The sequence below is a fragment of the Pipra filicauda genome, unplaced genomic scaffold (genome assembly GCF_003945595.2).
Source record: "Pipra filicauda isolate LSUMZ 115617 unplaced genomic scaffold, ASM394559v2 scaffold66_size7647185_pilon, whole genome shotgun sequence".
Taxonomy (NCBI): Eukaryota; Metazoa; Chordata; class Aves; order Passeriformes; family Pipridae; genus Pipra; species Pipra filicauda.
This window is the reverse complement of record NW_024104831.1, coordinates 6233643-6257887: the sequence shown is the minus strand read 5'-3', so window position 1 is coordinate 6257887 and position 24245 is coordinate 6233643. Positions and strand designations below refer to the sequence as shown.

The 24245-nt window shown below is 38.0% G+C and overlaps 1 protein-coding gene across 5 annotated transcripts in view; it reads right to left on the bottom strand.

Annotated features, from left to right (window-relative positions):
• The window catches only part of SLC25A13 (solute carrier family 25 member 13), a 101729-nt gene that overhangs the window by 54262 nt on the left and 23222 nt on the right, over positions 1-24245 (bottom strand). For all 5 annotated transcript variants that reach the window (XM_027749164.2, XM_027749163.2, XM_027749162.2 and 2 more), the window contains 3 exons: positions 23938-23991; positions 19222-19364; positions 12497-12612 (listed from right to left, as the gene is read on the bottom strand). In XM_027749164.2, the coding sequence (XP_027604965.1) occupies positions 12497-12612; positions 19222-19364; positions 23938-23991 (313 nt within the window). The remainder of the gene's footprint in view (positions 1-12496; positions 12613-19221; positions 19365-23937; positions 23992-24245) is intronic.

Genomic DNA, 24245 nt, shown 5'->3' with positions numbered 1-24245 from the left:
TCTTAAGGGAGGGTATCAAGAGGATGGAGCCAGGCTCTTCCCAGTGGTGCCAAGCAATGGGACAAGAGGTAACGGCCAGAAAATGATGCCCAGGAAGTTCCACTTGAATATGAGGACGAACTTTATTGTGTGGGTGTCATGGTTTGAGAGCCCTAAAAATTTAATTCCCTATCTTCAAACCCCCTCAAACATCTCAACTCAATGTGAGATGGTTTTTTCCAGACAACCACACGAGACTTAAAATGGGGAAAGGGAATATATTACAATGACTGTACACATAAATATTACAATACAATACACTCAACTATCTCTACTGTGATAGATCAGTATTTACAATGGATCAGATCTCTTCTCCCCTCCAAATAAAAGTCCAGGAGGGAAGAAGGAAAGGTCCTGCTGCTCCCCGACCCCCGCAGCCATCTCACATTGAGTTGAGATGTTTGAGGGGGTTTGAAGATAGGGAATTAAATTTTTAGGGCTCTCAAACCATGACAGTGGGTGACTGAGCACTGAACAGATTGCCCAGAGAGGTTGTGGCGTCTCCCTCACTGGAAATATTCAAGAACTCTCTGGACACAATTCTGTGCCATGTGCTCCAGGATGGCCTGATTGAGCAGGGAGGTTGGACAAGGTGACCCACTGTGGTTCCTTCCAACTTTACCCATTCTGTGATTCTGTGAGTACCTCCAAGGACGGAGATTCCACAACTGTGGAACTGGGCAACTGCGCAACACTAAAGTAGTATTTAATCAAAATATCTCATAAATGGAAGTTTTAAAATACATTTTAAAACACTGTTTAATTGCTTTAGTTTTAAAAAGGTAAAATGTTAATGTTTTAGTGTCAAGAGCCGTAACAGCACAACAAAAAATCTAAAACTAGAAAAAATTACAACCATTTGTGTGTTTGCGTTGGTTGAACCAGAGCTGTCAGAAAGCAAAACAAACAACAGATTGAAGATTTTAAATATTCATTTTTAGAAATCCCTGCCATCACTTTTATCAATCTTTAAAAGAAAAATCAACTTTGAAACTCAAATTTAAAATAAATTGCAAGGTTCTAAAACAAATAATTGTCTCTCCCTGCATGGTCTCTAACTAAGAAATAGCTACCTTGTCATTTATTTCTGATCACTGTATGAAAGAGTTGTTCTGTTTTCCCTCCAGGTGAACTGCCTGCTGATTTACAGTGGGGATTTTTGGTCCTTTAAGTCTTGGGGACTTTCTTCTATGCAGTGTACTGATGTGTATGTTTAAATGCTTACTGTACAACCAACCATACTGCATTCAAATTTCCATTCCTGTGATTCCATTTCATTTTCATTCTTATGACATTCCATTTCCTATGATTAAGAAGTATAATAGAAATAAAGCATGCTTTGGAATAACTACAGACACTCTTGACACAAGGACCATCAATATTCCCCAAATGAAATCTGGATTTATAAATATTACATTTTAAAAGGAAAAAACTAAAAGTCATTATCCCACTGTACTTTACATTTAAGAAAAGTCAATTGACAGAGCAAGCTAGTAAAATCTTTACTGAGTACAATCCATAAATATCTGGCATATAAAATCTGAAATTTTTTCAAACTATTTATTCCTGCAAGGATATATATTTTTCACACAGTATCATCAAGTCCAGTAAAGTTAATACAATCTCAACACAATCTCAAAAATTTCATGATCATATACAAAAATCCCACTGACCTTACAAAATAGCTGCAAAATTTTTGCAAAAATGCTGTCATCCTCAGTTCTATTTTATATGTTCTATACATTTTTTATTTGTTACTCCTTTACACAATTAAATTATCAGAACATGGTATAGAAAACCTGTGCCAAAACCCTGGGCCTTGAAAAAAAAATAAGATTATCCTGATGATATTTGTAATAACAGCTTCTGTGAAGAACACAACTTGCCCACTACCAAGCAAGACCTCACCTAAAGCCCAGAGGAGATGGGAATAGAATGATTTCCACAGGCTTTGGTCCTCACTGACCACATGAAACAACTCCACATTCTCCATAAGCTCCATGACCCTGAGTGCACCATGTTCTGCAACCTCTTTCCCATGACTCAGGCACACACAGAAGGGATAAGGGGCCAGGCAAAGCGTTGCAGGAGAAAGAGGTGAGAGAAGCCTCATCTCAGCTCCTTTATCCCTCTTGCTTGAGGTTTGCTGTAGGGATGCCTGCACCTTGGTGACCCCAACCCCATGACCTAACTTCCCAGCCTTACCTCAGATCTGCCTCATCCCTATGGACTTGTCTGGCTGACCCTGGTCACTGTCACCAGACCTGCTCTTCTGTCTGTGCTCAAGTAGTGTGGGACTGTACCCTTCATCAGTGAGAGTTGTGCCCATGTCCCAGCCTCTTGGCACCCACACTCAGCTCAGCGTCACCGGCCTGGTGGAGCAGCTCTTGCTGCTTCTGGACACAATAAAATCACAGAATCTTAGAATATCCTGAGTTGGATGGGACCCACAACAATCACTGAAGTCTATCTCCTGGCCCTGCACAGGACATCCCAAGAGTCACACCATGTGCCCAAGAGCATTGTCCAAATGCTTCTTTAACTCTATCAGGCTTTGGTGCTGTGACCACTACCTTGGAGGGTCTGTTCCAGTACCCAGCCATGTTCTGAGTGAAGAACCTTTTTCTATAATCTGACTTAAATCTCCCCTAACACAGCTTCATAACATTCCCTACGGTACTCCAGCTCAGGACACTGGGACCCTCTTAGCCCATCACTGGTGTTGAAGACAGAGGCAAAGAAAGTATTAAACATCTGTGCCTTGCCTATGTCCCTGTTTGTAAGGTGACCATCCTCGTCATGTAACGAGCCAACTACCTTTTGCAATTAGTGTATTTAAAAAAACTTTTTATTTTTCTCCACAATACTGGCCATCTTCAACTCCAGTTGAGCTTGGGCCACACGAATTTTCTCTCTGCAGTAGTGAGTGGACTGTCTATATTCCTCCCATATCACCTGACCTCGCCTTGACTGGGCATACACCTTCTTTTTTTGCCTTAGCTCCAAACAAGATCCCTGCTCAGCCAAACTGGCATTCTATCACATTTGTTTGACTGCAACATTTTGGAAGTACAATAAACTTGTGCAAAAACATATGTTTACAGAGATATGTGCATATATGCACATCAGAAATACTCCAGTGACAATACTTTGTATTATCTTGTTTTACTGAAAGTGTTGAGGTTTATCCAAGGTTTGGGTTGGCTTTTGTTTGGGCTTTTTTGTTTTGTTGTGTTTTTATTTAGTGTTATGAACTTCAAAACACAGCTAGTTAGAGTTTATTTCCATCCTCTAGAATGATGACTTTTATTTTGGAAAACATATGTTGACATCACATCTGCTCAGCTAAGATGTGGAACAATGGGTAGCCCAAGTACTGTGTTGGGTTTTCCATTTATCCATATTCATCCAGAACAGGTACACTCTGAATGTACAACCACTACAATCACCTTCTTCACCGCTGCACTGCTTTATTGAGGAAATAGTTGAAATAGTTTTATAGTGGCCATGCTGTAAACTAAATAACATATTGAAATAGTTTGATTACTAAGGACAGCAAAGGAAAGGTACTCACCCTTCCAACTTCCCTCAACAAAGCAGTAAGAGCAGGAAGGGCTGTCATAGCCACCTTTTTCCACAGGTTAGAAGCCCTGAAATAATAAACTAATGCTGTACTTCTGTACTTTCACTTCCTCTTAATTCCTCACAGAACATGGACCACAGCCTATTTTGCAATTCTGAATTTAAAAAAAAAATTAAATTAGGTTATTTCCTTCTTAAAGTATGACAAGGAAAGTATTTGGTAGAACACTCAAAGTGAAGCTGGTACGGTAGAAATGGAGCACATAATTCAAAGATAATGGGAGTATATTACACAACTCAAGAAGGGTGGAGGGGTTGCTTTGAAAAAAGATAGCAGCTCAGGTCAATGCAATTTATCTGTGCTCTATCATGTAGTATCACCACCATTTTAAAAAAAGATGCATTCAAAAGAGCGCAAAACCCTCCATTAGTCCACCTGGTCTATTTAGACCAAGATCAGTTTCACCTGCACCTGAAAAATGTGGCTGCACATATATACTTGCATATAAACACCTAAATCCTCCAGAATTTACTTCTTTTGATAATTTTCTGTGTATGTGCAGGTCTGTGTAAGTGGTAGTTTATTTTTTCATAGGACTAGTTACTCCAAATTCAGAGAAAATTCCCAAAGACAACATTTAACTCAAATAATAAAAACTATAATTTTAACCAATTCAACTATGTTGAGCTAGTCCAACTGTGGACTAGTGCTGAATTGTAATGGACAAGCAGGGGTTTTTGCAGCTTAACATAGGCCAGTGTTGCCTGTGTGTAACCAAAGCTGTCATATCAAAGTCAATGCCCCATGTGGGCAAGTGAAATCATCATCTGGACTCGTTTCTGTCTTCCCTATTATGGAGATGTTAAAAACACAGGACTTAAAATCCAGACTGAGTGAACGCTCTTTTTTTTTTTTTTTTTTTTTAACACTGGCAGGGGTTGATTTCACTTCAGTTGTCCAGGAATAAAAATTTACTTCAGAATTCACATGATTGTTTCCTACAGCAATTTAATATACCAACTAAAGTGACAAAAGCAAACTCCCACCTTGAAGAAATTATCCTAAACTTTACACTTTACTCTCCAGCATAGACTTGAGAGCTCTATGTCTTTAACAGCTATTTTGCTGAGATAGGTGATATAAAAAAAAAAAAATCAATTTCTCGTAAAGCATTTACATACATTTTCCCTCACTTAAATACTTCAATTTCAAATACACCACAAAATGTACTCCCACAACAGTACTGTATTAGTATAAAACTATTTTAGTTCAATTAAAATGTCTAACTATCTACCCCCAAATCTATCTAAACTGTAATTTTCACTTTGAGCACTTCCAACACGTTCTCAGTTTTGTTTTCTTTTATCAGCTTATCAAATCAGGTCCTGCATTCCAAATGTTAGGAAAAAATAGTCATTAACTGCTAGGTAACAGCAGATTTTCCAATTTAGAAAACTAAATTACACACACCACAAAAATATGTGTATTTTGCTATCTAAAATTTCGTATTAAAATCTGTAATTACAAAAAATCTCCTTAACTACTAAAACCTGCTGAAGTTTTTACCTTCTAATCTGCAATTCCAGGACAATTTGAAAAGAGGATGGGAAAAAAAAAAAATCTTGATAAAAAACAAGCTTAAAGTGATATACTGCTCCTGACACGTTAAATACATTCTGGTGTGGAAGCTTCTGGTTCCTCCCTAAATGCTGCCTAGTAATCATTATGGGCTTTTTTTTTTTTCCAACAGGATATACAGATGGCTAACCCTCAGCTTACTGTTAACCAAAGAGTGACCTCATATAGTTGAAACTTACTGTCAAATTGGCATGTTCCCACCTTTTCCACACCTATTTTTTTTCTTTTTAAGTAGCATGAAGTAGCAGCAGAAAGCACAATATTTTAGCCATCTGAGCATGTGGTATTCTTGAATTATCCCTCCAACTGGAAGTGCTCTCTGTTACCTCTATCTTTTAAAATTGGAGCCATTATAGTCAATTGTGCAAATCTACAGTTGGCCTTTCATAAAAAGTGGATTTTTGACCCACTGAACTGGAATAGCTTCTGAGCAGTTCTTCAGATCTCTGACAAGATACCATACAATACCTGCATGCCAATCTGATACTCGTATGTATCTACATTCGGTTGTTCAGAAAACACTGCTCATAAGTCATTCTAAAAGTTCCAAAAATCAAAGTGGTTCTTTTTGTAGTAAAAGCTGATCATTTAAACAAGTGCAATAAAGCTCCACATATATAAAAAAATGGATGCCTTCACAGTGGTTTTTCACCTCCAGATAACATATTAACACCTGGAGTCCATCAATGGAAAGAAAAAACTTATGGTATTTGTTGGGCTGCCCTTAGAAAATGTATTGGTTGACTTGGCACATCTCCAGGCACAAAAAAGACTGTACTGCGACAGCCCCAATGGAGGCAGTCACAGCAGGGCACTGAAGTAGGAGACTGGAGCCTCCCACTAAAAGTGGTCACTTCTGTTCAGATGTGAACCACATCCATTTTGTGGTTGGAAAAAGCAACAAAGGCTGTACAACACCTGTTATACACAGAGGTGAGATTAAGACCAGTATTGGTAAACAAATGCCTTTCAGATGTTGTAAGCAAACTTTAAAGAAGACAACAACAACATAAATTCCCCAAATGCCCCCAGTAAACCATAAAGTCCAGTACAAATCCTGACAAAAAGTTCAGCATGCATTCCTTCTCAGGAGAGAGGCACTAGCTACCAAACTCAATCAATTTGGTTATAACCTCATTGCCCTATCCAAAGTTTTCAACAAGGACAGCAAAGTCGTACAGGTTAATTTTACATTCATGAAAACACTAGAACATGCTTGTGCCTTCATGATTTTTCCCAACCCAAATATCCATAATAAGCTTCAACTTCCACCTCTTTGCTGAAATTGTTCTCACTTTTTTTATCCTTTTACCTTTCCCATGCTCTGGTTATTCGTGCTCTTGTCATATCTAAAACCTACAAATTCACTTCCTCATGACATATCCATACAGCATCCAATTCCTCTTGGCCCTGATTTTTGACTGAGATATGTGTGCACTTCTGTTACCTGTGCTAAACACTGCAAATACCACAAAAAAACTCACAAAAAACCAAAAAAGCAAAACCAAAAACAACAACAACAACAAAAACCCAAAACAAAACAACAACAACAACCACAAAAGTAGGCTCTTTCTAAAAGTACCATCATCCTCATCATCCTTTTAAGTAAGCCATCCATTATTGGCTTACTTAAAGGGTTTTCAAAATTTTTCCATTTCCCTTAAAAATATTTCTACTTGAGCTGTGAAGATCCATAATATCAGTTCACTGGCAACAGCCTTCCATTTCTTTATTAGCTTTCCTGGCCTCCTTAGAAGTGAGCAACAAACTGCCAGCACCCAAAGACCTCAAGTTTGAAAAGCACTAGTCTCCACGTGGGCATAAAAATTAAATTTACCCCTTTTGCTCTGAATAATAATAATTTAAAAAATCAGACCACTTTCATCAAGGTAAACAGCACAACCTGGCTAATTAAAATAAAGGATCACTCCTATTTTCTCCATATAAGGTAGTTGGTGGATAATGCATGTGACTCGCATGGAACAGCTGATGGAATGGGGTTTTCTAAACCCGGAAAAGAGTGGGCTAAAGGAGACCCTCATTGTTGTCTAAGTTACCCAGTGGGAGAGCGAAGGGAAGACAGAGACACACAGTGGAAGGACAAGAGGCAATGGATGCAAGCTGGAACATGGGCAATCCCAGACAGGCCTCAGGAAATTATTTTCCACTATAACAGTGGTCAAACACTGGAAGATGCTTGCTCATGGTGGCTGCAATCTCCATCCCCAAAGATATGTAAAACCTTGATTAGATGTTGCCCCCAGAGCAACCTGGTCTTGATGATGCTGCAAGGGTTTGAACCAGACGGCTGCCACAGTCCCTTCCAACCTGAATTGTTTGATGATTCTATGATCATTCCCAACAAAACAACAGAACGTAACCAATAACAAAGAACAAACTGGAACACCAAATTTCAGTTATGGATGATTTAGAAAACTAAATTGCATTTTCTTGACCAAATGAAATCCAGCAGTGTAAAAGGACAAAGCTTCTCATAATATTTAGAATGACAGATTCATTTTGTATCTAAACAGGCTCTATTTTACTTAAAATGCCTGCGTCAAAGTCTGTCTGGTTATGTAACATTAGTTAAAAGTAAAAAAACAAAACAAAAAAGTTGACATATGTCTAGAAATGAAATTCTCCAAAAATAGTCAGAGAAGATTTCAAAAATCATTTTGAAGAAAACAAATATACTAACAAGTCTACTTTACATCCTCTTGTAATTAAAACTGGCAATTATTTGTGCAAAATCCAGTACAAATAACAAAAAATATCAGAGACTAAACAGGTTTTGCATTTGTAGTGTTGCCAGTGGAATCATCCTATCTAGGCAGCTGTCATTTATAAACCAACACGTTTCACTGTATAGGTGAAACTGTGATGTGTAAGCTAACACATCACTAGCTACAAATGGTTTCTAAGCAATTTGAACCAGCAAGGGAAATGTCACTAATAAATACTGAATATTGCAGTTTATCAAGTGATCAAAGCTTACAGTTCCAGCAATTTATTTTGTTGGTTCAGATTTCATTTTTCCTTGCTTTACATGGCATTGACTGTACCACGCTGGGCATCACTAAGCTAGGTGTTGTGCAAGAAATAAAAAAACTTATAGATTCTACGAGAAGAACCAAGTCATATCAGCAATTACAGTGCAAAGCACAAAATAAATAACCCTCTGTAACAAAAGCAAGAGCTGCCTCACACAATCTGAACCTAATTCTTTGGTCATGAAAGCAATTATGAAACTCCTGTAATAATTCTTTGCATATTGAAAAAGTATCACAGCATTATCATAGAGGAAAAAACTCTGAAGCTCATCATAATAGCTGTATAGCTATTTAAACCTCTGTTAAGAGCTAGTCCTTTTAGAAAGTTTACAAACAAGTATTCAGGCAATTTAAGTATCAGATAAGCAAACAAGAATGCTTAGTAAGATGTATAATGTGTTTATCTAAGAACTGTATTGAAATAATTAATAACAGAAGCAGCGACCCACAATAGCTGCTGCCTGCATGTCAATAAAGTCTTGTTTAGAGACAAAAGCAGAATACATTACTCAATTCTACAGTTGTTATGCTTAGCAAACAAAAACTTGGGCTTTGCGTTCCCCATTTCCTTTGTGTTTTTGGTGGGTTTGGGGGGGGGTTGTTATACTTTTTTTTTTTGGAATTAAAGAACTGACATTCTACATCATACTCATATTTCTCAAAGCAGTGCAGCACAGCATCCATTTTGAAACAGCTTCAGATTGAATTAAAGGACCTTTAAAAAAGAAAACCAAAACCATAAAATCACATAGTACATAGCTACATTTCACTAAGAACAAGAGCAAGAATGTCTGGTGGAAAATTCTACTTTAAAACAAATCAGAATTAAAATCTCCAAAGCCAGATTCACGATGGTTAGCAGCACAGACTCAGGCAACCTCATCTCTTTTTGTTTCCTTTCTCTGAGAGCAAAACCAACATGGACAATACTTATTTTGCCCTTCACTGGGGCTGGGAGAATTGATATCAGACAAGGAAGGTTCCAGTTTGTGGATATCACTGCTACGGTATTCACTGCTCAGAACTGTTAGGTCCCATCTTTTCATTTACCCATTCAAAATTAAAGATGAAGGTTACGATGAGTTCGTTTTTAAACACTGACATTTTTATCCAACCATCTTGCCTTTTTTTAAATGCCATCTAGTAAAGAATTTCAAAGGGCTCAGCTTCTTTAATGAGGCATTAAAATACAGTCATACGACAAAAAAGCAACTCTACTAAGTCTCTTAAACCCCTGGACTTACATTATCAGCTTTTATGTGCCTGTCAACACTCAACAGCAAGAAGCAATGGTTTGCTCTTTGCCTCGAATTTAAAAGCCAGCTAAACTTCCTCTCACTTTCCTGCTGAGAGCTTTAACTCCTTGCAAACTGTCAAAGCTTTGACACTTCAGCAGCAGGTAAATCTAAGACATGATGCAACAGTCAGGTGTACTCTCAATCAAGCACCGGCCGCTAATTTACTAGTGGCTATTTAATTCACCTCAAAAAGCAATAAACTAGAAATACTTCCCCCCCCTCCACATACCCACACTGCTTGCAGGTCAGCCCTTTAAATAGATATTAGCCCTGTCAAAGAACCAGGCACAGTTAACTTTCAACTTGAAAGAAGTGAAACATTTAAAATTGTAGAGATGTCGACGTATGGCTAAAATGCAAATGCATTTCCAATCCAGAAGCTAATGTAATAGTGCAGCATTTTTCAAGAAAAGTACATGCAAAGCGTTAAATACTAGAACTTCTTTAACCAGAACATTTCTCTGAATATCCACAGCCTGGATGTGGCATTCAGTGTAAAAGCTAATTGACATAAAGCCCATTATTAATTCATTTTACAAAGGTGCCAAGCTAAGTGCAGCTGTGGAAGAATAAGATTTGGACAATTTGCTTAGTAGAAAATGTGAAGTTCACAGCTGAGAAGCCCTATATTCTGTTTGGTATAAGCTAAAATATTTACACCATTATTTTACTGTACAGAAAAACAGTGACTGCACAGATAAGCCATGCTGTTTCTTTACCAAAAAAAATGAGATACAGACTTAAAATGAGATCCTTGATATACTACACTTAACAGCAGTATACTGAAAAACGATCCTTTCCCTTTTCTTCTGCTCTTTTCACACCATAATTCCACAGTATACAAAACCCCTATTTAAGTCTCCTAACCTTGATAAGGACTTGATCCCACTCTCATTCAGGTGAATGGAAAAAGATCTCATAATTAACTTCAAAGATGCATGACTAAGGCACTGAGTGCCAAAGCTACAGGACAGTATTTTAGTAATTTATTTATGAAAATATTAGGTGGTTTTTTTCACGATGCTATTTTTTTTAATTTTCAAAAAACTTTTTTTTTTCCTTGTGACAAGAAAAAAGATAGCTTTGTCTAAAGATCAACCATTTCTGCTGAGAATGCACAACACTGAGACAGCTCTCCCACTCTCCTCACTCCAGGCATTTGCTGGGGTAGAAGCCACAAGGTACTATACAGAAGTTACAAATACATTTATGGTTTCAAAGGGGGAGACGAATTAATTAAAATAAAGCTATCTGAGGTTCTGCCAATGTTGGCTTGTCTCCTTTTTTCAAATATCTTAAATACAGCCTGGCATGGGATTTTCTCTCACCACTAGAAGGACTTCAATGGACTTCAAATGCCAAACAAATCCTTTGACTCACTGTGTCAAACCCCAAGGGAAACACTTGACAGCAGGAAATATATGAACAAGAATGCCAAGAGTTAAAAAGTTAAGTTGGACTGATTCAGCATTCAGATCAAACGACTACAGTTATTCCGAGATTATTAATGAGTACTCCAAGCAACCGGAGGCTCTGACGCAGACAAGAACCTGCACATCACAGGCATTCCAGGAACCCTGGCTTGTCTTCTCTGGAACAAAACCTTAGCAAAACGCACACTCCCTCCTGCTTTAAAAGCATGGCACCTCTCATTGCCTCTCTGTCCACAAACACAAGACTGAAAGTCACTAAATACTTCCTTCATCAAGGTTATGATCTGCAGAAATTTTTCCTGAAATTCTTGCAAATCTCTTAGCATCTGTAGTAACTTTTAAAACATTGCACACAAAAAGTCTTTCACAATCTCAACAGACAACCAAAGTAATGAAAAAACAAAACAGACACAAGAAGAGACAGCAAGTCTTCTCACCTGCTGCAACTTCAAATACAGATTTTTGGAGATGGTAGAATGAATACAATGATGCTTCAAGCAACGATAACAGAACCTTGTTAGTTCAAATGGAAAGGGAAGGGCTTTTTTAACTGAGCATAAAATATGGGTGGGAAATACTAGGAAAAGACAATGTGAACCATATATTTCAGAAAGACAGAGTCAACACCATCCAATTTTCGTCTTACTTAAAACTGTTTAACAACCAATTAATAAAACTTTATACACAGGGATAACCATGTCCAAATGTAGATTAAAAGTAGCAATTTTATACAGTTTAGGTACTTAGCAAAATAATCCCCAATACTTTTTGAAGAGCAAACTCAATAGCAGAAGTTATTAAAACTGCTAATTTCTGAACCCTTTTTCCAGATAGAATGGCAGGAGGCAGATATTCCTACAGATATCAAAAGCCGTCTCTAGGGGATCTAGAAATAAACAGTCTTCCTAATAAAGTTTTTAAGTGGCCTGAGTATTTTTCATGTTATCAGTGCAAACACCACACTTCCAACGCAACCTGAATTTGGTGGGGTGGGGCAGCAAGGGGACATGTAATAAATAATTTATTACTGTAAAATCTCATTGAATAAATGTTTAAGTTTTAAAATTCAGCCATCTTGAAATATAGCCAATTTAAACAAAAAATAATTCAGGATAATTTTAGACCCAACATTCACCCAAGTCTTCTGGAAACTTTCCTGTGGTTTTACAATCATTTCCTCTAGTCACCTTTCACTGCTCGTCTGAAGACCTGCACAAGCATGTTGGGGAAGAGAAAAAGAGAAGTGACCAGTTCTCCAGAGAAAACCATGATAATTACCATGACCTTGGCTTTATACTGTGCATACATAAATGATTAAAAGAATTCAGACATAAAACTGCTTGGTATTAGTGTAGTTCCACTGCCAATCACTGCATCTCCTACAGTAAATAGAAGGTGAAATAGTTTGGCATAGGTAGAGATTTTTAAATTAGGAATGTAAAACAATCTTACCAAAAGTAACTTCTCCTTTGCCAGTCTTGTCAAACAGCTGAAAGGCTACTATGAACAATGCATCTGGAGCACACAGGACTGATTCAAATGCCACAAACTCTTGAAAGGATATCAACCTAAGGGATGAAGTAAAAAGCAAGAGCTATGAAACCACTTGCTTGCAGAATACTGAAATACAATATAACATACATTATACAAAAGAAATAAGATCACAACCAAAATGTGTACAAACTATTATCAATAGGGATTAAAATGGAACCTAAAATGCCCTATCCTCAATGCTTTCAGGAGGCCTTTATATCACTAGATGGAAATGTCTGTTAGACAAGGAATTATTACTCTTAGCAAGTCACAACAGAACATAAGCAAAACACCCAGTGTGGCTACTCACCTCAGCTTTAATGTCTAACTGAACTGCCCTCTGGGGGAGCATGCCTCTCTCCACTGGCAAGACAGAGGTAATAAAGACATGAGTAACTTCCCTCAAGACTCAGTACTTAGGGCTTTTGGAAAGCAAATCCATTCAAGACCTACATGCTGCCACTCACTTTAGAAGGAACCGATCAGAATGCGTTATCTGTTTGCTAGCAACTTATTAGTCATCCATCACAGCCCTCCAGTCCTGCGTGTTGAATCATTAATTTCAAGTAGTAGTCTGCATATTCTTCCTTAGCCCAAGAGCAGCTTATTCAAATTCATCATTACAGCCAGGTTCCCCATATGCAAGCACAGTAGCAGAGCACAGATAAAAGCAGAGATGCCCTTCCTTAAGTTAGTTCATAAGCAGAAATACTTAATTAGACAACCTGGCATTGTTTCCAGCAGTAGATTTGATACAGCAAAGACCTTGAGCTGTTCTGATTTCCCTGGGTCACACCCAAGAGTTCAAATGGAGATCAGACTCCTACTCTTAAAGAGGCAAAGGCCAACCATTCTTCTGTTTTGCTACTTCTTTAATGTCTAGGTTGTACAGCTTAAAATCATCTTCAAATGTGTGGCTGCAGGGCCTGCTGGCAGTCTGGGAGACTTAAGATTGCCCTCTCTCAGGCTGCTGTATGTCAGTGTAGCCAGCGTGTAGCTTTAATGGGTTCACATGGCAGCACCTGGAGAACAAAGATTTATTTCTGAGAAGCACAAAATTTAGTGTACCAAATGTCAAGAAACACACAAAACCCCTTGGGACTTTGACTCAAAACAATACTGCAGCCAGTTCAATGAAAACTTATACTCAGCATGCAGTAACAGTGAAGAACCGAGGGCTTCAACAGGTTGGAAAAGACATTCATTCCATCAAGTTATGATTACCCATGACCATACAGCAATTTCCAGTCATCCTGCCTTAAAGGAATTAATTTCAAGTCACACAGAAGTGTGCTTGCTGCATGTCAGCAGCCAAACATCCACTGGGTAAGAAAAACTGACTTCCATGAGGAACATAAAAACACGAGACGATGAACAAAAGAGGACATTTTTTTAAAAGCACAGCACAGAGAAGGCCTAAAAGCTGTTCTACGTTACCTCCCTCAATATATATGCATAAATAAAAGTAAAAGAAACGTAGAGTTTAACAATTAACTCGGAGAACTTGCCACCATAGGTTATTACGTAGTGAGAGAAGTAAATAAAAAGAAACCTCCTCAGGTATTCTTAAGATTAAACTCACAATTGACGATGCCAGCAAACATATAAGCAGGCCTTAGGCTTTACTGGCAAAGAAGCCAGTGACTTATTACATATGCGCATTTTAGCACACGGGAAGCCATCAAATGGTTTACTTTAAACTCCTTGGGAACCCTCAGTACTCCTCACTGTTAGACACAGAAAACACAGATACTCAGCCTTCAAAAGGAAGAAAACTTCCATCTCTTCTAAACTAATTTTTTTCAAAAGTAACATTTCCTTCAATTTTAAACCAATATATCACAACCTATTTACGCATATGTACTGTTACAATGTGACTTACAGTCTATAAAAGGTCATTATTAGTCATTATTATTGGTTACATACCTGACAGAACAGTAAAAAGATGCAAAGCACTGAGTTCTGTCCCAAAGATTATAATGCACACACAGAGAAAGAACAGAACAGAACAGACAGCAGGTGACAAGACTCTAGAACAGGACTGTTTAGAATTATAAATGTACAATCTTTGTCAACACCATTATGGTAAAGTTGTTTTCTGTGTGAAACAACAACTAGTGCATGTCCTTACCAATGGATCCCAATACAGTGATGAGAACACAGAAAACAAATACAGCACCTATACCAGCAGAATCCCACCACCATGCTAAGAACACATTCTATGCTACTAGGCCTGGATTTGATTAAAACTCCATGTATTAACACTGCTACAAGATTTTATACTGGTAGAAGCACTCTTTTTCAGTACTTGGAAGCAATAATCCCCATATTAAGTCACAGATAGATGCTTAAAATAACCCTTTATCCATTTTTTAAAACAGTTATTCACAGTACTAGGAATATTAAAAGTGTACAAATTGTGTGGCTCTAGCCAGACTGTTAAAGAAGAGACATTAATATCTGCTGTGCCAGCTGAATTCAAATTAACCCAATTTTTACATGTTAATTAAACCAGCTATTTTCTTCTTATTGTATTTTTGCTCCCTAAGTAGACTAGCCTGCTAGTGATTCCCAACAGATCTATTCTAACAACGACGTATTCATTTACTTCTATTATGACCATACAATACAGTAACTGAGCAGTAATTTTTCACAGTCAATTACACGTGTGATTCTTAATGCTTAAAGATGCTGAAATAATGTGTACTACATAGCCATATGCTCACTTCTCTATACTGCACAAGGGTAGTTGCCTGGGTAACACATTTTCTCTCCAGTTTAGCATCACCCTTTTGGGTTTACCATAGCCCTTCACTGAATAACATTAGGTGTCATTAAACAGCACATATTAACATGGACTTCAATATACTACTTAAGTAGTATATTTTATCTACCTAAACAAGTACTCATTTATGTCACAAAAGCAGAGAAAAACCCAGTGATTTTAACAGCACAAAGAGAGGAAGCTGAAATGTTTACGAAATTTTATTTCAGTTTTGAAGATATTCTACCCAAATGGTCAAAGTCTTCCTTCACCTTCACATCCTCATTATCAGTGTCAACACTGCATGATTTATTCAGGAAGACTCAGATCTTGATATTTTAAAAGCATCCACACACAAGAGCTTCAGTCCAAACACAACAACTGGGTATGGTGCAGCAAACCCACTATTTTACTGCTCTCTCCTTTCTTCCATGCTGCTTCTTTTGATGCTCACACCTGTGGTATCTGGACATCACATAGACATGATGCATTCCCACCCGAGAAAGTCCTCATATAGCCATGCAAAGAAAAAAAGCCACTACCCACTGTAATAATACATACAAATGCAATGATGAAGAGTTTTCTTCAGAAATCAATGCATATGTTTTTACCGTATCAGCAATTTAAACACGGTAACATAATGGGACACAAATTGAAGAGACATCTATTATTTTACACTGCAAGCTAGGTAAACTAAGTATAGTGCAAATTGGTCCATTAGAGGATAAATTTATACCCAATAATAATGAAAAATGCTGGCATTTCCAAGTGTTATTTTTGAATACTTTGTCCTTTCTAAAAATAAAGCAATGGTATTTCTCAGTAAAGTGTTAGTTACTACAGTCCAAACAGAGACATGCAGTAAATACTTATTTTGTTAGAGACATGTTTAAAAGTAAAACAAAAAATTGAAAAACAATGTTACAGTAGGCAGGACGGAAAATGCTTGGCCTGTTGCTGGTGGGCCTTGAGAAAGCCACTGTATTCTGGGGGAATTTCTGATTCAGCTGAAGCCAAATAAAGCATATTTTTAAACTAAGATTAGCAATGAGAGGCTTAAGGCCAGGAACCAGTCAAGGCTCTTCAATCTGTTTTATACAAACAACAACCATGCAATATAACACTTTAAAAACCCTGTGTTATTACCAATCAACTACTTTGAAAGGTTCATCTGGCCATCGGCAAGGTAACTATTTCCTTTTCTTAGGGGAAACCTTAAAATCATGCCTTCAGAAGAGAACAGCAGGAAAGCCTACCTCCAAATAAACCTCTGCCCTGACTTAAGATGGAGGCAAAACTTGCTCCCATGGCAACAGATATTCACTGAATGACAGAATATGCTTTAAGAGGTCTTGTACCTTTGTCACAACAACAGCAGCTCCTGTAGATACGCTCAAATCCTTAATCTCTGGCAATACAGGAATTGTGCTAAAGCCACATGAGATTTTGTCTACAGTACACTGTGGGATTGTATGTAAGAGCTGCTGTTCTTTCCACTTTACCCTCAGAATTTCTTCAGCTCTGGGGTAAGCAATTCTTTGCCCATTTATATCCTCTGCTCATGAGTCAGAAGCTGTTGAGCTGTCTGTCTTCCACCTGTGCGACTTACCAAGTTTAGTATTTCACACTGATTACACTTGGTACCTCTACCTACCTTCTCACCAAAATGAGAAGAAATTGAAAAGCATTCTAAAGAATGCAAGGAACAGCCCTTGTGATCCTGGCTCAGACCCTTTTAATGACAAGTGGTCATGCTCACCAGTCATGAACAACAGCTGCTTCTTCAGAGCAAACCAGGGATCCAAGACAGTGGATAAAATGCTTCTAGAAATATCCTAGCAGTATTCTCAGAACTAAACTACTTTTAGCCACTAACACTGTAACAAAATTAACTTGTCATTGCTCTTGCAAGATACTTTCTATTTTATACTAAAGCTAAATTACTGAACATACTCTCATGACCTTGAATATGTGTAAGTCTCTAAACACCGACAAGCCTACTAAAAATGAACACTAACAAAAGCCGTTTTGTGCTTCACTTTAAAAACTGGGAGCTCTGGCCTGCCAAGTTGGAAAGCATTCAAAAGAAGACCAATACATCCTCTAGGAGGACGTCCTCCTAGACGTTTTCGCCTCTAGGAGATTTCATGCCAGGAACCAAAAAGCAACTGGCCCTTGTCTCAGAGGATCACTCTGTCAGTTACATTATACACCACAAGAACAAGATGCAAATGCAGACTAAACAGATGGATGCCAATCACTTTCCAAACTTTCTCCATTCTTTCATATATTACTGTAGCAGCTAAATAAAAAGACAGCCTGAACATCAGAAGAGACTCTCCAAAGACACATTAGGAACATGCAGTCCCCTGTCACTGCACAGTGTGGATTACAGAAACAATCCCTGCCCATAGCAGAAAGCAGCAATTAGAAGCCTCAATACTCCACCACAAAACTCCCACAAGATCATGCCAAGTTATGAAATCCCAACTTGTCAACAAGTTCACATAGGTTACAGTTTTACATTTTGTTCTTCCTGACACCAGCTTCTGTTTGTGAGGGAGATCCAAATCACAAGGTATGGATTATGCTCTCAATCTTCTTATTACAAAACGGATTTGAAGCCATGTAATTTGGAAAATGACATTTTTGCAGGCATCAAACCAAGGGAAGAAATCTGAGAAATGCTTAATGTTTTCAGTCAAACATTACCTGAAGCCACTGCTTTCTTGATGCCATCAATGTTATCAACATAACCTTTTGCAGAATTCTTTTACTAGAGTAACAATCACCACATTAACTCATCTGCAAGGTTTAAGGTGCCCAGCTGTCAGATACATGGAACTGGCTGAGCAGAAAAGAGAGCACAGAAACTACTGCAGAAGTTCTCAGTTATCCCTAAGAAGCCTGCATTCTCTAGTCATACTTTATTTATCTCACATTTTACTCTCTGCAACCACTGATATGAGTCACGCCTGAAGTTTTCTGGTTTCTAAAAATGCCACTACTATACACTTTAAGTCCACAGCTAATTATTCTAAAGTTTCTCTAAGGATACTTTAAAGGGAGGGTTCAAAAAATGCATTCATATGGGTGAAGAGACAGCTTGCCTGGGCAAGTACCAAAAGCAAAAGCTAAGATTTCATTTAAGTAGGGGGAGGAAGATGGAGGGGTAGCTGATCTTGCCCATTGGCAAAGTCAGCCTTTCAAATGCAAACCACGTGCAACCAACTTCACTGCTGTCTTCCCAAGGCTGCAGAGTGACTCCCTAAATACCTTAGATGCTCCTCCTCCCTCTTGAAGGAAAAAAACAGCAGCAAAAAAACCTTTAACAGAGCCATGGCAAAATAAAGCAGGGTAACTTTTTCTAGGATCTCTTCCTACACCATCTAAACTTATTTTAGATTGCAATTTGGACGTGTTTGTGACAGATACATAGAGTAAACAGAGACAGAAAGACTCATGGAAGGAAAGAAAAGCAGGAGTTAGGGGAGCCAGCCAACAAACATGAAAGGTTCCGTGAATTAAAAATACATAGTAGACAGAAAATGGTTTGCGCCGCTAAATGGTAGGTGCTGTTGAAAACATTGTTTCTACTCTTGATACTTAGAAGATACTGTATTCCTTTATGCATCTGCGAGGGGGGGGGAGTGAAAAACAAAACACCACCCTTCAGGGATTAGACTTCTCAGAAGAATGGTTTTGAATTTTAAAAATGAACAAAGAAAAACAGAAAAAGAAAAGTAAACCAATCAACTATCAAAAAAGAAAAAAGAAGCAAAAACAAAAAATAAACCCAAAACCAAGCAAACAAAAAAGAACTCAAACAAAAAACCCCTCACCTAAACAAACAAAAACAAAATCACAAAAAAACACTTACCCATCTTTTGTCTGATCCACCACACCTGCAAGGAGCTGTACAGTGCTTGCATTAGGCAAACCATCTCCAATTATCTTCAGGTATCGGGTGACAAAGTCATGAGGAGACATGAAGAATTCTCCATTCTTCTCCACACTTGCATACTGTTAAAAGAATACAATATTTAGTGCCTCAATACATCCTTCTCCAGGCATTTATTACCACCACCCATGGTTTCCAGTCAGGAGCAGGCCTATGTTACAGCAGATGACAGTTCTGCTCCAAAGAACCTACAACCTAGACGCAAACAAGGTCTAGAAAAAGGGGGAAACACTCAGGCAGCTGGAGACTTGGCTTCCTAGCCAAAGAATCACAAATATATGATTTTTTGGTTATCAGGTCAACAATTTCTCCATGGTAGACTAGAAATGCTCCAGTACCGAATACTTCTTTTGAAGTAGAACAAGAAGCACACACACATTTGCAAGCATTGTATGTGGAATCTCGGGCCCACTGAAACTCTGACATCAACAGGATACTCTGGCATATCTTATTTATCTGAAATTACTCCTTTGTGCAGTCACTCTACTCCAGGACAAGGCAGTGTTACAGTCCCCAAAATGCCAGTGGAGCAAATGATCCCACAAGAGCGTCCACCTGGGGGTGCTGTTTTGAAGAACTCCACCTCACCACCTCCAGCCACAGCTGGTCCCTAAGGAAAGGAGAATCTACAGATTCTTTGGTTGAAATGCTGAAAGGAAGACAAAGAATAGAATTTACAGAAAAATGTAAAGAAAACAAGAACTTTGACAGTTCAGCACACTAAGAAAAAAGAAAAGAGGTCTAACACCTCACCAAACGCCACTGGCATAAATTACTCCTGCTTTACACCACAGTTACTGGCATACTACTCCAGAAAACAGCTACTGACAGACCTAAGCATATTTACTCCAAAGGGAAGCCTCCAGTAACATGTTACAAACAAAAGTAATACTAACACTTTTGAAGATAATATCTAAATAAATAAATACAATTCCCTTTGTTACCACCCCTACACTGATTCCTAGGGCATCCCTCAAATTTTAAAGCCCTCATTTTCTGCAGAAGGTTAAATTTGAAATCAACTCTAAAAATGTATTTCTAGTAAAGAAAAAGGATAAGGACAACAATTAAGAGGAAGAAAATGAAGAGGCATTTGCAGAACCATGTGTTAGCTTTAAAAGGAAACAGGTCTGTCTTGGGATAACAAATGTACGCTGAGAACAGGAAAGAAACTGCTAATTTCTCTTTTCTTTCTTTTTTTTTAAGGCAAGGTAGGATGATAAACCATTGTTGCAGCTCCCCATAGAGCATTATCCACAGTAAAGTAATAAATAAATTAGATGCCTACTGCTATTTTGTAGTGTACTTCAAAGACATGTTTTCTTTCACATTACTATGGCTCTGCTAAGGGATGAAAACTGCCAGTTTTCATTTCTTACCGGTGCCTGCAGCATACCGTTATACCTGCTGTAGGCATATAACTCTCAGAGGGATGCCAAAGTGTAACAGTAAGTAGATTATTTTCTTATAGTGCTATATAAATACCATTTTCAGGTACAACAATATCTTCAAGAAACAAGGCTTCAGAGAATCAAGCCCAAACAAAACATAACTTGCTTTGGCATCTATATATTGGTTAGTGCTTAAGGATTCCTTTTTCAATAGACACTGTAACGCAAACTTTCTAGTTTCTACACTGCAAGGAATTTTGAATTGTATACTTTTGAAAGAACTAAAAGATCAATTGATTTCAATGTAATCATTTGCAGAAAGACAGAATCCTTCAGAATCCCAGCCTTAGAAACTTTTAACACAGCTGCTATTGAGAAACAAATCAAATAAGTCAGACAGCCTATCCTTCTATATTTCATTTTTTTCATCCAGGCTAACCCCCTGCTAGGGCACTCAATAACAGAAAACAGCACAAGGTTTCAGGTCCCCCTGTTTCTTGCCATTGTGATTTACTCGAGTGTATTTGAAATCCAATCATGTACTCTCTACTACCTATAGAAAATGACCTTGAAAAATGTCAGCTTGATCACTTTGACTAAAATCTAATCTCTTAGGGGTTATGGTAGAAGACTTAGAAAAAGTAGAGGTACTCCTGGAAATTATCATAACAGAAAAAAACCCGAACATCAATTCTATTGGGTTTGGAGGAGAAACATTTAAAAATTGGTTCTTTACAATTTTATTTTTCCCCACTTTGGCAATTACACCCACAGAGAATTTGATATTATACAATAGTACGTAACAGCTTTTTGCTAACTTATTTACATACATTTTAGATAGTCAAGTAATAACAAGTTCAATCCCATTTAAAGTAAGATTTGCAAATATTTTATCAGGGGTTTGACATATTAAATATGCTAAAAGTTGACTGCAATCAACTGCATTTAAGCTGATTGTTTCATACTTATTTCCACACTGTGGGTATCACTCCTTCATGGTGATCATATTTTTTAATTCTTAATTGAAGTAGAAGTAATGGTTTCAAGTTATTTTGTAAGTGAAGATCCCACTATCCGCAGAAGCAACTGTATTGGCCTCACCACTTAAAATCATCTGAAGCAGCTTAATTAACACTGGCCATCACTTATCTGTAGAGCATGAAACAACATACCACATTCACTCATGCTTTTTCCTTCTCACTAGTAAGTGGCACGACAATTCTGTATTACACTGAACAAAATGTTTAGCTCATATTCCATTACTCCACGTTACTGAGACTCCTTTTCAGTGAAAGGGGAAGCAGAAAAGGAAGAAAAAGAAGCCAGAGGTGGCATTTAGTGTGCTCAAGTAAGACCCATTCAATCCACCGAAACAGTAAGGGTGCTACAACCTTCAGAAACGCCCACAGGCAGGTAGGAAACAATTTTCACACTATTCTCGGCAAACCAACTAGCCAACCTCCCCCCGTTCCAAATGAGCATCACCTCATATTGCAGAAGGGACCAGGCTTCTCTCTAGTGTGTTTATTTCTTCTCTCACTGCTACCATCTTCTCAGGTCAGTGGTCTACTGTGTGCCTTATCTGCAGCCCTGCTCCTGCTCTTTAAGCATACACCTCTGTAAATCACATAACCCATTCTTTTTCAAGAGTCTTTTTGCTCTCCTGACAGACAGAAGATTCCAGGACTTAATAAGTTAAATCGTAGTTTTCTCAACTAAAAATCTGATTTCAGAGCTATAAATACTGACAGTATATGATAAAACTATAAATACTGGCAATATACATTCTGACACCTACACATATTGTTAAGAATAGCTCATAAGGGACAATGGAAAACATACCAAGAAGTACATGGAGAGTGGGGCATGATACTGGAGAGAGCGAAGGTGGAGAGGAGAACTTGGAAATGTAGGAGCTCTCTTAGGCACTCAACACCTTCATAAAAATAATTCAGATTACAACACTGTGGCACCTACCTTGCATACATTATTCAGGGCCACCAATTTCTGTATTCTTTTTTTTTTCATACCAGAATACCAAGCTAATATAGATACTGTACTAATAAATCTTAGGAAGGCTAGGAATAGTTATTTAAATTTAGGAAACAGGTCAAAGAAAGTCAGTTTCACAGAATCATACAATAATTTGGTTTGGGTTAGAAGGGACCTTAAAGATCATCTAGTTCCAACCTCCCTGCCAGGGGCACATACATCTTCCATTAGGCCAGGTTACTCAAAGCCCAATTCAACCTGGCCTTGAACACTTCCAGGGATGGGGCATCCACAACTTCTCTGGGCAACCTTTTCCAGGGTCTTACCACCCTCACAGTAAGAGTTTCTTCCTAATATCTAATCTAAATCTACTCTCTTTCTGTTTAAAGTCATTCCCCCTTGTCCTCTCACTACATGTCCTTGTAAAGTGGCCCTCTCCACATTACTTGCAGGCCCTCTTCAGGTACTGGAAGGTCGCAGTAAGATCTCCCTGGAGTCTCTTCTCCAGGCTGAACGATCATAACTCTCAGTCTGTCTTCATAGGAGAGCTCCTTCAGCCCTCTGAGCATCTTTGTGACCCTTCTCTGGATTCACTCCAACAGGTTCATATCCTTCTTGTGTTGAAGGCCCCAGAGCTGGATGCAGTACTTCAAGTGGGGTCTCAGAGGAATGGAGTACAGTTGGATAATCACATCCCAGCTTCCAGCAAAATACTAAAACACACTTCCCTCAAGTACACAAGCAAGTAAATGAGTCATTTCTTTACTTGCATACTTCTACAGCAGGCCAAGACAGAAAGAATTTTAGTCATATAATAAATATGGCCAGCACTTCACAAGGTGATCTTCCCAATACTTCTAGAAATTAGAGAAGCAGAGATAACCGTAAAGGAAGAAAGGAAACGAGGACGGAATAAGAAAATTTACCAAATGGTCTAACAGCAAGGTGTCTACACGAACATTTTACCACGTGTAGGAACAATACTGAAACTCCTACCACATTCTCTGAACAATGAGGGTTTTTTCTAAGATAGCAATACTTCTTCTGAGTCAATACAATAATCACTCAGGAATGTATGTGGTTTCTTGGTGAGCATTGTTCAATTCTGATAATGGTATTTAAGTCTAACATGGTAATAATACAGAGAATGATTAATGGTTAGAAAAAATATCAAGAGTTGTATGCTGCAATAATGGAGCAAAAGATACGAAAAATTTAAGCAGAAAGAGTAAAATATTTACTTTACACATACCTTCAAAAATATTGTTTTCAACTCAGCTGGATCAGCTCTCTTGGTTAGAGCCACCTACAAGTAAATACAATTACATTAATATGCATAATTTATATAAAAGATGTCAAAGTGTCATTTAAAAAGAACTCAAACAACAGAACGAGTGAGGAAAATAAATGTTCACCTTACATAAATTAGGTACTGCTTTAGCTGGCCATGTTTATTTTACTCATTTCACACTTTACGTAAAGATATTCAAGATTTTTGTTCTAACTGCTTTCTTTATGCAATCCTGCAATTCTTAAACAAGCACACAGTAACAAGTCATA